Source organism: Nesoenas mayeri (genome assembly GCF_963082525.1).
Source record: "Nesoenas mayeri genome assembly, chromosome: 8".
NCBI lineage: Eukaryota > Metazoa > Chordata > Aves > Columbiformes > Columbidae > Nesoenas > Nesoenas mayeri.
The window spans coordinates 24,646,944-24,660,378 of record NC_137554.1 but is presented as its reverse complement, the minus strand read 5'-3'; the positions used below and the strand labels follow the sequence as shown (position 1 = coordinate 24,660,378).

Here is a 13,435-nt window from a genome sequence, read left to right as displayed (position 1 = left end):
ACTACCCTGAGTGTATTTTCCTTTTGTTACTTCAGCATTTATACTACATTATAATAAAAAAAAAAAAAGTAAAAACTTAAGTATTGCAGAATAAACTAGGAAGAGGTTTCTAGGGCTTTTCCTGTAAACAAATTGATTTGTACTTGAAAAAGTTTAAATCCAGAAAAGCAGGGCATACTCACACCTTGTCTCTGCAGCAGCACTTCATGTCATTCCAGCTCCACTAGGACAGCAGAAGTCAAACTTGGCCTACTTGGTGTCATATTTTTAAGATTTTAATTATCTGCAGTTTATAGTATTTACATTAACATTTTAGCATCTAACAGATGATTTTGAGATTTAATCTAGGATTCAGAACCAAACATTTCACTTGTTTTCACAGTAATCTTGGTTTCCTTTTCCCCTTGCCTCTGACCCTACCTCTAGTCATCCCCTGCCTTCAAAGTCAGATACACTGTACAAGAAGCAGTTAAAAAACAGAGAATGTGTTTTTTAAAGCACGTTATATCTTCCATTTCTCTCAGACAGGTAAGTTTCCCAGCATCAAACCACTTTCACTTCCCCCTTTTCCCTCTCCAAACACAAAATTCTGATCTAGTCATCTCAGATGCATATCATAAATTTTTATTTCATATATACATTCTTAACAAAGCATCAAAGCCAAATGTTTTTGTTTTCCCACATTTCAGTGAGCTCCAAGAACAAATTAACTGTTAAGGTCACCACTAAGTTCCAAATCCACCCAAACAGATATGCATGTTAGAGGTCTTTAAAGTACAAAATTGTCTTAATTACACTACACGCTCCTCCTCTTTTGAAGTATTAATCACACCTATTTACACTTTGCCCATTTAACACCTATGCAACAAGATGTAAATTTGACCATTCAAACGTTTCTATTAAGTTCCTTCCAATACACTACACAAGGTTACAAGACCCTTGTGCTTCGAGTTGCACCGAGCAGTATAGAACTGGATAAGGAGAATAAACCACTTTGATTATCCAAAGACTAAATATGAAGTATTACTTCCCAAGTTACAAAAATACACAACTTCTGATGAAATTTGCTAGTTAATATACATTTACTCCAGAATATGAATACAAATGACTTTTATTAAAAAAAAAGGCTAATAATACAATAAGCATGTCTGAGAGCTAGAGCTGTGTTAAAACCACTACCATGTACTGTAGGCATCATTTAGGAATCATACAAATTGGTATTTCTAAAAGGTCATATCACTATTCTCCAGCATCAAAGTTACTGTGCGAGTTAAATTCTATGTCTTGGTTTGTTAATTCAAGTTGAGCCACTTACACTGAACAAAAGAAGACCAGAAACATTATGATCCAGTAGCTTCAAAAAAACAGCTGTTTCTTCCAGGTAGTTTTGATGCAAATCAGACCAACAAGTGTATGCAAACCTCTAATATTTACAGTCAAAATACAGTATCACTCTACAATTTTCTTATAAAACAGTAGGTAAGGAGTCGATGTAGACGACGATGTCGGAGAAAGAGAATTCAGAAAGTCCTTTTCTTCTGTGACCTTCACTTCAGAATCATCAAAGAGCAACCACTTGCCCTCGTACTCTTTGAGGCTCTGCAGCACGCACAGAGCTTTGGTTTCCAGTCCACCGGTGGCAGTGCCCGTGGGTTCCTGGCTGGGTTCCGTGCCAGCCTCCGTGCTCGTGGCGCTGCTGCTGGACTCGGCATTTCTGTTCTCAGGAACGATGTTCAGGAACTTCTCGGGGTTGGCTGGTTTGTTGTACAGGTCACAGTCAGACTTGCTCTTCTGCCCCCCGAGAAGTCCGACGGCTTCCATGTTCTTTTTGTTCAGAACTTTACCCGGCTGCGCATTGCCGTTGACTCTAAAAGAGACTTCGCCATCGTCGTACTCTTCAGCAACAGTTCTGGCCTCCTCCTCGTTCAGTGGCTCCGGTTTAATCATTTCGTACATTTGGTCAGTGATGAAATTTCCCTTATCTAGCTCCAGGCTGTTCAGATCTGTGATTTTAACCGATGCCGTGTAGTGTCCGCTGCTGATGGTGATGCCGCTGTGCATCACCACCGCAAACAAGCCGTAGGTGTCGTTGGTCGGCTTCGTGCTCCATTCGTCTAGCGACAGTTTGAGAGGCGTCAACAAGGGAGTGTTTATCTTGGACAGTCCACCATAGCAATCAAACCTTTGGAAGAAAAATAAAAGTCAGACCTCTCGCCAAAGCAGCGCATGATAAATAATTGCTTTAAGCAGCCTAGATATTGCGTCCATGTTCTTTTCCTTCTATTAGAATGTGAGCAGTTGCTCACTTTTGAACTGGCTTTTCACGAGCAGCTGGTCAGTGAAGACATTTTGAGTATGTATAACATTAACTCTTACAGCCTAATGACTACATGATTTAACTACTTCAGGAATTCCTTTTTCTCTGAAGTACCAGCTAAAGTTAAGTTTTAAAGAGTGATGATCCAAGGAGTTATTCTGTATGTGTTCAGTTACCACTTGTGCTTCTGTGCACAAATACTTGGCACTTTTTCCCTGACACCATCCTGCTTTCCAGATTAAAAACAAAACCAAACAAAAAACCTTTAACATCCAAGGCTGAAGTAAGCAGGGTTTGTTTTTCCCCAAATCTTTGAAAGAGTCATTTACTAAATAAGGGATACAAATCTATTGTACTTTCGAGTAGCTTTAATGTCAGTCAGAGAAACCAAGTTCTTGCTGTAATAAGTAATTTTTCTGAGATCATCCCGGTGTGCTGTGGGACACTGCCCCAGTAATGCAAGGGTTGTCTGAGTAAGTTACTAACACTTTCTTATTACTCAGGATTCTTCATTAACTGTCCCATGTCATTCAGTTTCTTTAAACAATTATCTAGCTGATTTACTGTGGAAAAGCATCAAGTATTTCATAAATACTTAGCCATTTGTTCATAGTACACAAATAGAAAAGTTTAAGTGCTTTGATTACAAGGCTCTTTTAAAGCGTTAGAAAAGAAGTGTCAGGACTTTGTGTATTAGCCTCCTTAGATGATTGTTATCATACACAATTTACATACTGCATCAGCCCAGTTTAATTAAGCCCTGTATTTAATGATATGGTATGATGTCCTAATAGATTTCAGTCATGATTCAGTCTTGCTCAGCTGTTGGGGTGTTGTAGGGAAAGATACAGGGGAATATAAACAAACCCAGTAAAACTTGGGTTCCAAAGATCTAACTACTATTATTCAACTTGCATTTTGTCATAAGAAATAACTATCTTTAATCCAAGAAAACTGTGGATAAGGCATAAGAATATAAGCATAAGTACAGTAACAGAATATTACTTTTGTTTTACTGGGTTTAGTTTTGATTCTGCTGCACTTCTAAGTGTTTCACTCACATTCACAGCCATAAACCCTTATAAATACATTTATACACACACATGTCCTCAGGCACTCAAGTCTCCTTTACAACTGACCTCTAGTTTTAGACCTAGGCTTACCATAAACATTTGAATACACCAATAGAAACACAAAAGAACAGATAATCAGAAATAAAGCTGAAATCTTCTGAAAATCCCTATTACTAGTAGCCAGAAATAGAGATATTCAGAAGAGAGTTGAGGAGCAGAGAAACTGCTGATACTCCAGGACAGAAATCCAGTTCCACTCAAGCACACTATGACAACCATATTAACACGAAACATTAAAATAAACAGGCTCTACCTTTCTTCTGAATGAGATCCAGCATCAGAAAGATTTGGAGAGGAGGAAATAAGAGAGGAAATCTTTTCCTATTAGCTTTTTGTTCTTCTGAATGATAAGAATCTGAAGACAGAAAAATTGCATGCCAAGTACACTGCCTCACGTTCACACACAACAAACCCTGCTGCTGCAGCTACAGCCTTTGAAGCCCTAAATCAGTGGAACTTCACCCACTGCACTGAATTAGTACCTCAAGTTATTACAGACTTTGAAAGACTGAAGCTATTTTACTGCAATGCTTTTAACCAAAAAAATGTGAAACACTCCAAATAAAGATTTGCAGTGGCATGAGCACTGCTGTCACTAATCAGCAAATGTGACTGTTACAAAGCCTGAAGTGTCTTAAAAAAAATTAATATATATATTAAAAATCACTCTTACCCAATACCATTTCACAAGACAAAGATCTGTTGGCTTTTTTTTCAACATCTGTTAAATTTACATAGTAGAAAAGCTTGATTAGATGTTACCAGTTACACATTTCTTCTTAATAGCTGTCTAGTCTGAGCACACATGGAATAGGATGTTTTTCCCCACACAGACACTTGCTAAAGAGAATTACTCATCTCCAGGCAAGTCATTTTCACACTGGCTGCTTATTTTAAAAAAACAAGAACAAAACAAAACAAAAACAACCACAAAGCATTTTGCAAGCCAGCATCTAGAAAAGATGAAGCAAATCCCTACAAACTACAAATATTTACATTACCATCCCCCTTCTGCTTCATTTCTCTTCATTCATTTCCAACTCAGTTGCCAGATAACTCAGTAGAGCGTAACTGAGAAGGGGAGAAGCTTTCAAAATTGTTATTGGAGCTCCGAGAAGCATGAAGACACTTAGTTTAAAAATCATAGTTCAAGGCAAGCAAAACAGTCTGTTATTACTTCTAGGGCAAATCCTTGCAGTCTCATCTATGAAGAACAGTATTTTTTTTTTTTACAATAAATATTACAAGTTTGCACAAATCAGTTGGGAGAAGCTCCATCAAAGCTCATTGTTCAGAAATCCCCGTGACTCTGGGCACTATGGAGCGAGCTGGTGCTTTGGTTTTCACCTCAGCTCTTCCCGCTGGATTTCCAGCTGTGCTTCCCTACCCCAAATCAAGATGTTTAGGAATGACACGGTTCTGTCCAAGATAAAACACCCAAGCCAAAAACTGGGAAACAATCTTCAAAGCTGTTTCAGCTTCATCACTGACTCCAGCTCTGCATCTGTTTTTTCCACTCTTAATTCCTTAATCGTGGGCTGCGAGCACTTGGCAGAAAATCTGTGACACGATTAGAGGACACAGGAGGAACACAAGAGATGGGCTTTAGTCTGACCCCATCTAGGTCTGAGTATTTTGGAACAAGGACCTGAAGATCGCCGGGATGGAAGAAGAGGTAAGTGATTCAGGAGCTGGCTGGGTAAACCTGCAAATTCTCCCTCACAGGAGCAAAGGAAGTAGCAAAGGTAGGAGCAAACTGAAGAGAATATCCAGGTTTCCAGCAGGTGGACATCTCGGGTTGTATTGCTTTGAACAGCCTATCATCCCACCAGGACACCATCTCACACCAAGGGCTACTCAACAACAGCACTGCCATTTTTTACAAAGTGCACCGCTTTTTCTCTGCCTTATTGCGACAGTCAAATATTGCAGAGAGGAATGAAAAGAAAATGTCTATGTAACGACCCTAGACTTGTATGACGAGATGTCAGCAGACGTTACAGACACAGGCAGTTCCCTTTCTACTTTGTCAGAAACCAAGATACTCCTAAAAACAAATACTAACAACAGGCAGAGCAAGAATTCAATTTTTAACAATCTGAGCAAACTACCTGTAGAAGTATCTTAATATAATCTTAATAGTTACTTTACAAATCTAATTTACACTGACCACCGTTACCAGCATTTGTTTATAGAGACAAATAGTCTGTCAACTTATGTTTGGTTTCTGTGTAGGGCCAAAGGCTACAAAAAAATTTCCAAAATACACAAATACACAAATACAATAAACTAATTACACAGAAGACATCATGAATTAGACTTTCCTGCTGGAAAGGTGGCTCTGAAGGCCAAAGCCAACACACAGGGAAATGCAAAGCGCAGGGAACTGGGTGGATTAATAAATTAATTAAGGCCAAATTAATTTGTGCCTGAATAACTTCATGCACATAGCAAAGCAGCTCAGTGTTACACCTCAGAATTACGCCCAGCCACCGGCTTATAAACCACAAGCTGCGGTAGAGATGCTGTTGAAAACAGCACGAATTTGTATCTTCTTTTGCTGCGTCCAGTGAAGTTAACACAGACAGCAAAAGTTATCTTTTAATGAATACCAGAGGTGAAAATACAGGCCAAGTCTGCAAATGTCACTAAAATTCTATAGTCACACTCAAAACACAATTAATGGCATGACCATTTTCTAAAGGATCTGGAGAAGTATTTTACAGTTTTAAGAAGTTTCTCCTTATGAGGCTTTCTGTCATTTTTCACTATTTGAATCTCAGTGGAGAAAGAATTTACTGCAAAACTGTCAAGTGCTTGTTCCATTTGGGGACAGTACTGCTGGGACAGGGTTTTCTTTCTTTTTTTCATACTTCAGAATTTGGGGATTTCCTTTGGGAAAGGAGAAAAAAAAAAGAAGAGTCTCAAGAATAATCTCTTCCAAAAAACACACACCAAAACCCCAAGGATTTCTACAGTATTAAACACCAAACTGATTGCTCAGCAGTTGAACAATGACATTGCTGTTACTGTATTTGTAAAGGAATCGATCAATTTTTCTGTAATGTGTGTTAGCTCTTAAAATGTTTATCTCCTGGTGGTTTTTTTGTTGTTGTTTTGTTTTTTCCAAATGTTAGTACTCACATTCAGTTAGAGACCAAAGTACTACAAGCTACAACCACAAAACTCAGATTTGTTCTCATTACTTGTTCTGCTAAAGAACTTAAACCTGCCTCTCAACTCATGCAAGTGATACCAAAGGTAAAGTTTTAAGAAACATCAGGATATCAGGCTGTTGTAAGAATATAGAGAAGACAATTATTGTTAAGAATTCTCCTGAAGGTGTATTTTCCTAGAGGTGATTTCTGCCACTACTTGTGAGAACAGAAAGCCTTCAAGAAATTATGGGCCACGTCCCACTGATTTAAGTTAATTTCAGTCTAGAAATCTCCTTTTGCTTTTAGAAAAGTTACAAAACATTTTCATCTCTTCTGGTAAGATTTCCCTTCCAGGAGCACACGGTTTCGTAACATCGTCAATCTGCATACTCACTCTAAGCCACTAGCAGCAAAGCACTTCAAATGAATTGTAATCACTTCAGGCATTTTATCGAATAAAAGGCTGCGCTCTGCTTCTGTGTAATGGTGGCAGTTTTCGCAGAAATATTTATCCTCTCCCACAATCCTTTCCACTGACGCAAACTGTGAAATTGCCCATTTAAGAGTCTTCATTTCCGTTTTTGGCTCTGGAGAAACTATAAAAGAGAATCATTACATTCACAAATATGCTATTATTTACATTTCCAAGGCATCCCACCAGAAAAACAACAAAACAAAACATGTCAGGTTAAGGCATGTTCAAATACTACTTTCAACGCTGTCAAGAACACTTGATATGTATGAAAATATATTCAAATCTTTGAATTCAAGAAGTGATGAAGATACCACTTAATAGACATCATTACTTCAAATCTATGGTTTTCCCAAGGCTCGTCTTCCCATCGCACACGCTAATTCTCTTGCAGTGTCTGGAACCCAGGTGCATATATCAAAGACCAGAATTTCACTCATTAAGGCAAAAAACCTCAAAAATAACCAAAGTTCCCTTTGTTTTTGTTACATTTTGCCTCCCCTGGAGCGCCGTGCTGCTGCTGATGGGATCACCTGCACCGTCACACACACACTCTCATCTGTCGTCCCTCAGCAAAACGGGGACGGCAAAAATAGTAAAAGCTGCTCCAAATTAACCCCACAGGAACTAAAATAATTATTTGGTTTTAATTCTGAATTTCAACATGTATTGTTGTCATGTTTACTTTGGAAAATAGCTAAAAACTAAGTACAGATCACTAAAAGTGAGAAAGATACTAGGGGACTAACATTTAAAAATTAAAGCCAAACACTATTAAGGTAACAACAGTCTAAAATACCATAAACATATTTTTACAGTAAATTAACAAAAATCTGGTTTGTCAATTATTTTATAAAAAGTGCAGATGTTTCTTATAAAATGAAGAAAAAGCAGAATTTCTTATCCAAGAAGAAAGGGAAGACCCAAATCAAAGAAATTACCTATTTATAAGCAGGAAAATATGTACGTGACTGAAGGATTGTAAAGCAGCCTGTGTTACATGTTAAGACCTGAAACAATTTCAATACTGTCCGGATCTGTCCATGTTACCAGCGCTGTGTTTCCCAAGTGTAAAGTTAACCAGGATGAGAGATAACAGAACAGCCTCTAATTTAACACAAGCATGCACAGGAGCAAGAGTTACTTACTTTCAGAACTCTCTTCAGTTTTAGAAAGTTCATCTTCTTGCACTGGAACACTGATGTCCTGAAAATCTTCTCTCCTTTCTGTGAAGCACTCGCACTCCAAACATCTCGTCCGCAGCACCAACTGGCCCTGGAACAGCTTCTCCACCAGCTCAAAAACGGCCAGTTCTGTACCTAGAGAAAGGAGGAGCCGCATCACTTAGCAAGATGTGTTTTATTCAAATGACACTTCAGAATCTGGCTGTTGTCCTTCCAAACATGAGTGTTACACACATGGCCTTTTAGGCGTTCCAGATAAGGAGAGAGAGAGAGGAAGGAGGAGGGAGAGAATTAAAAAAAAAAAAAAAAAGGAAAAAAAGCTGCTTATCACATGTGATTTTCAGAGAATACGGAGCCCCTTTCTCTTGGCCCTCAAATTTAAATTTCTGTTTCAATATTAGGTTCTTATTCTATACTTGAAGTGTGACAGTGTCACATTCCGGAAGAATTGTGTTTGTGATTCTCAGTACGGACTGTCAGTCTTCCCAGGGGACATCACACTTGTATTTTTGCCAGGTCTTTATGCTCTGTCCTCGCCTCCAGTACTCTGAGTTTGCTGGCCAATTTTAGTCAAATCTGCTGAAGAAACAGGGAGCTCAAAAGATTGCACGTTCCTTCAGATTTTTATTAAAATTGGTGGTTGGATCAGAAAGTCCGTTCCACATTACCAACTGCTGAATTCATAGCAAAGCCCTTCCCTCAGAGTTTTCTTGTCTCATTGACAAGACTAAAATCCACACCTGTCAGCCAATTAGCTTATGTAATTAACATATGTAACAGATGCAATGTGTTTCCTAGTTCCTGGGAAGGCTGGAACTACAGAAGAACTCACGAAAACGGAGGGAAGGAGAAGAAATTATTTGTGAAGATTTGCAACACAAAGCCATAGCCAATGGGATTTGATTCTGGTTGCTCTGGACACTAATTTTCCTTTATATCTTAAACCCACTTGCTATTTCTATAAATTACAAAAATTATTGTTAAAGTAAACCTGGTAATAATCTTTTTTATATTGTACAATGATTACACAGAGAAATACCTCAAAAGTTCTGAGCTAAACAGGTCAAGTTATTAAAAAAAACCCTACCAATGTATAAAAATAAAATTCTCTTTCATAAAAACCTTTTTCAATTCTTGAAAAGGTAATTTTGTATTTGCGAGCTCTGGTGGCTGTGCAGGCTTGAAGGCTGACTTCCCATGCATAGGAATTTCTTAATCAGACTAATTTTAAGCCCATACACTTGTTCACCAACCTTCCTTTTTTGGTTCCTTTTCAGCTCCTTTTTCATTATGGCTTTCCACGGGAGATGCTGGTTCACAATATTCTTCTTTAGTGTTGTGACCATTTTCACACTTTACAGATGACTCTTCGAGCTCACAGTCGTCATACTCTTTCCTTGGGTCTCTGGATCCCAAGTTTGTAGTTAGCTTTCCTAGACTATAAAATTTAGACAGAATACTAGGCTGTTTGCATGAGGATTTTAACCAGTTTAGCCTGAGCCGTGACTTCTTCTGCGTCGGCTTCGCACCCTCGCTTTCACTGGAACACTTGGCAATGGCATCAGTCTGATTTTCCACCTTTTCTCCTGTCGCTTTCCTCTTCGACCTGGTTTGCCTTTGATTTTCTTCCGCTGCGATTTGCTCTTTTGACACTTTGGATTTTTTCTTTGCGTTGCCACCCTCAGCATCGCTTTTTCTTTTCCCGTTGCCTTTGAGCAGCTTGTCTTCAGCCGTCTCTCCACCGTGGCTACTCGGTGCATTATCCTCATCCTCAGCAGCATTGCCAGTTCCATTGCTCTCGGTATTTTGATTAGCGTTTTCCTCTAGTTTAGCTGCAGGCTCTTCCACGGGCAGTTTGTTCAATTCTTCCTTCTTTAGGAGCTGACATGTTTCTTGAATGTTGCCCAGGATACACTGCAGAACTTCCTGGGCGTCGTGCTGTAAGTAGCCTTCGTACATAGGGTTGAGCTCTCTAGTGAAAGTAAAAGAGCAAGGCAAATTTATGATATCATGAAGCTAACAATAAACACACTAAACTTCCTAAAATGATGCCCCAATTTTCAGACCATCTACCCCCAGCAAGTCTCTAACGTTGTGCTGTACAATGGCCTCAAAACTCCAGGTGAAAATTCTGACAATGTGATTAAGCTAATTTGTACCTAAGGGTATTCAGTAGCCTTCGTGGCTGAGTTGCAAGTTCATCTGTGTATTTTTCTGGATTTAAGAGAAAGCTGGCTTGAAGCTGCTCCACTGAAAGAATCAACGAGTGCAAACTGCAGATTAGTTCGTAACTTGCCAGTGGATCTTCTTTACAATTTCCCTGCAATAACAATATAAAAAGAATAAAAATACTTGCAGTTTTGTCTGTAACAGAAACTTTTTCTCTCCTGCCCTCACTTAGTTTTCTAACAGACATTTGACAGACTTCTGTCTGCTATGGGAAGTAGGTGAGTTTTGGGCAATGTATTGCTCTTTTGCCAGTAGAAAACAAATATAAAAGCCAGGCTAGCCATTATTTTAAAATCCCAAATAATCTTTGCCCACACTCCAATCTCCATTGACTCCAAGTACTGTATCGAAATTATCTTAATGTCAGAAGCATGGTGAGATATCTTCTCTAATTTCTTCTGTTCAACTTAAAGACTTGTGCTTACCAGTTTACAGACACTCTGAACACAAGTTCAGAACAACTCAAACGTGTCTTTACCTGAAATGGCACTTTAGGAAACAATACTGCAGAACTCCTTACAAGCAGAAGAAATCGGTTAAATTTTCATTGCACTCCTGGCGTGCAGCCTCACTCACACAACTACAAGTAAAGGAATGTGTCAGGAAATATTTTACCTTTTCTGCTTTTTGCTCGCTTTCGTCCTTCAAAGATTCCTTCTTCTTTGAAATTATATTATACAAATGTTTTACTCCAGTTTTAAAACCAGGACAAAAATATAATACCTGAAAGCAAGTTTAAAATTAAAATAATTGGTAAAGTAAGAAGCTACTCAACGCACATACCCACATTGATGATCCAAACTGACTTTGCACCTCCCAGGGCTGCTGCACAGCATGCGAAGACGCAGGATTATTCACAGTAGGGAGGTGCCCAGAGTACGTAAAATAAAAAATTACCCAATCAAGGCCACCTACAGTGCACATTTTTCCCGCAGCATCATCTTTTTATCCCCACTGTAATTAGATTCCCTTCGTACTACATCCAGATATCTCTGTAATACCAAACTACAAATCCCATCCACTTGTGCTTAACCAAAAGAAAAATCGTCTTTCCAAGGCCCCCTAAGCACAACGTTACCTGAAGGACGCTGTTCAGGTAACACGTGTTACCCAGATTGTTCAAGCCCACAAAAGGCAGCATGTTGTCTTTCTTCTCACAGCTAACGAGCGAAGGAGGCTGTGCTGCAGGAACCACCTGATCACTATTAAATAGAGAAAACAGCGTGTAAGAGACACTTTTTGAAGATGATTCCTTCTGGCATGGGTGCACATCTCTCTCCTGGCCATCTACCCTCTGAGTTACAGAGCTACTGACTAATGTATACAGATCAAAATCATGTCACAGGGTTTCTGAGAGCGTTTGTATGGCTACTCTGGGCACCCAAACTTTTCAGTGTTCTTTGTTCATTCCTAAGGCAGCACTAAGAAAAATCTGTCTGCCACATATTTTCTATTACTGTCCCATGCTCCAGATTCACATCAGTTCATTTCTGGGAGCAAATCAAAAGGATAAAAACCAGAATAACAAACTAATGAAGGAACCAACATATCTGACACGTTATACGCAGTGATAATCACCACACTGACATAACAAAACTGAATTTTAAAGTCTCCAACACATTTATAATTGACCATGATTAAGCAATTCTTCATTTTCCCGCTTAAATTTCCTCACTAGCTACAATGAGATGACAGATTTGTTCAGGGCTTGAAACACCCTAACAAATGACAGTAAGCAGAGCAATCAACTCTTTTACTCACAGCAAACGCAATCATTAAGACGCATTTTTTTTCATTAAAACTCATTTTGCAAAAACTTACATTTTAATATACTTTAAACACTCTGGCATCTAAATAACTACCCCACATCAACTTCAAACAAAGTAACTTCTTCAAGTTATTAAGAAGTCTATGCCAGCTAAACATCCATAGCGGAGTGAACTTGTTTTCTTAAATTACTGCTAGAAATTAATTACGGTCAATAGTTAGTTCAGTTTGATTAACGTGTCTTAAGGGCTGACTGACTAGAGGCCGGAGCGGGTAACTCCGTGCCACTGTACGGCTGCAGCGGGGGATGGCACGACGGGGGATGGAGCGTGTTCCCCAACTCCTGCTCGGGACAAACAGCGAAACTCTCACGTACACCTCGGGGCCTCGGAATTCCGAACTCTTTTGTTCGTTCTGCTGAGACTCGGTGAAATCCAGCGCTCTCTTCGCCTCCTTTTTCTGGAAGAGCTTCAGGGAGAGCCGGTTCTTCTTGGAGGGGCTGCCCCTGGCGGGCCCGCTGCCCTCGCTCGGTAACACCCCCGGCATCTTTCCGGGCGGGGAAGGCGGCCGGCCCGGCCGGGAACCTGCGATGGCCGCTCACACCTGCCGCGCACACACACACACGAGTCGCCATTTACTCCGAGTGCGCGAAGCAGAGCCCCGGCGCCCCCCGCCTGACAACGGCCTCCCGCCCGGCCCGCCGGCCCGCACCGCCCGCCCTCACGCTCCCTCCCTCTCTCCCGCCCGCCCGCCCAGGAGGCCGCTGTCCCGGCGGGCCCGGCCCGGCCCGGCGGAGCCGCCGCTCCTCACCGCTACATGTTGGCGCGGCCCGGGCCGCCGCCGCCGCCCGCCGGTTGCTATGGAGACCGCGGGGCGCCCCGGCGCCGCTCTCGCCACCACGGGAAACTTGGCGCGTTTTCCGCGCCGCCAGGACCCGCGCCCTCAGCGCTCCTCGCGCCCAGGCGCTGGCGGCCGCCCCGCTTAAACGCCGGAGCGGAAACCGCCGCTGGCGCCCGCCAGGAACGCAGGGCCGTGGTGACCTCCGGCGGTCTGTCTCCCGTCAGCTTGTGGCGACAGAGCGACATCTTCTCACGTGCCCTCCGGCAGCGCCGGCGCCACATCTCCCGCCACCGCCATCAGGCAGTGCGATGGGCAGCCCGCGGGGTCCTGCCTGA

At 41.0% G+C, this 13,435-nt stretch overlaps 1 protein-coding gene across 1 annotated transcript; it reads right to left on the bottom strand.

Annotated features, from left to right (window-relative positions):
* Positions 1-724: 724 nt before the first annotated feature.
* USP1 (ubiquitin specific peptidase 1) lies at positions 725-13,176 on the bottom strand. Its single transcript, XM_080348911.1, has 9 exons — positions 13,071-13,176; positions 12,637-12,863; positions 11,572-11,695; positions 11,109-11,216; positions 10,424-10,584; positions 9,518-10,236; positions 8,229-8,399; positions 7,003-7,204; positions 725-2,182 (listed from the first exon to the last, which is right to left on the bottom strand). Exons 2-9 carry the CDS (start codon positions 12,804-12,806, stop codon positions 1,450-1,452), a joined length of 2,388 nt encoding a protein of 795 aa, XP_080205037.1. The 5' UTR covers positions 12,807-12,863; positions 13,071-13,176; the 3' UTR covers positions 725-1,449.
* Positions 13,177-13,435: the final 259 nt, after the last annotated feature.

Coding starts and splice junctions, on each gene's coding strand:
- USP1 (XM_080348911.1), bottom strand. CDS start 12,806: ATGCCGGGGGTGTTACCGAGCGAGGGCAGCGGGCCCGCCAGGGGCAGC. Junction 11,217..11,571: donor ACCTGAACAGCGTCCTTCAG/GTAACGTTGTGC, acceptor ACTTGCTTTCAG/GTATTATATTTTTGTCCTGG. Junction 10,585..11,108: donor GCGAGCAAAAAGCAGAAAAG/GTAAAATATTTC, acceptor TTGTTATTGCAG/GGAAATTGTAAAGAAGATCC.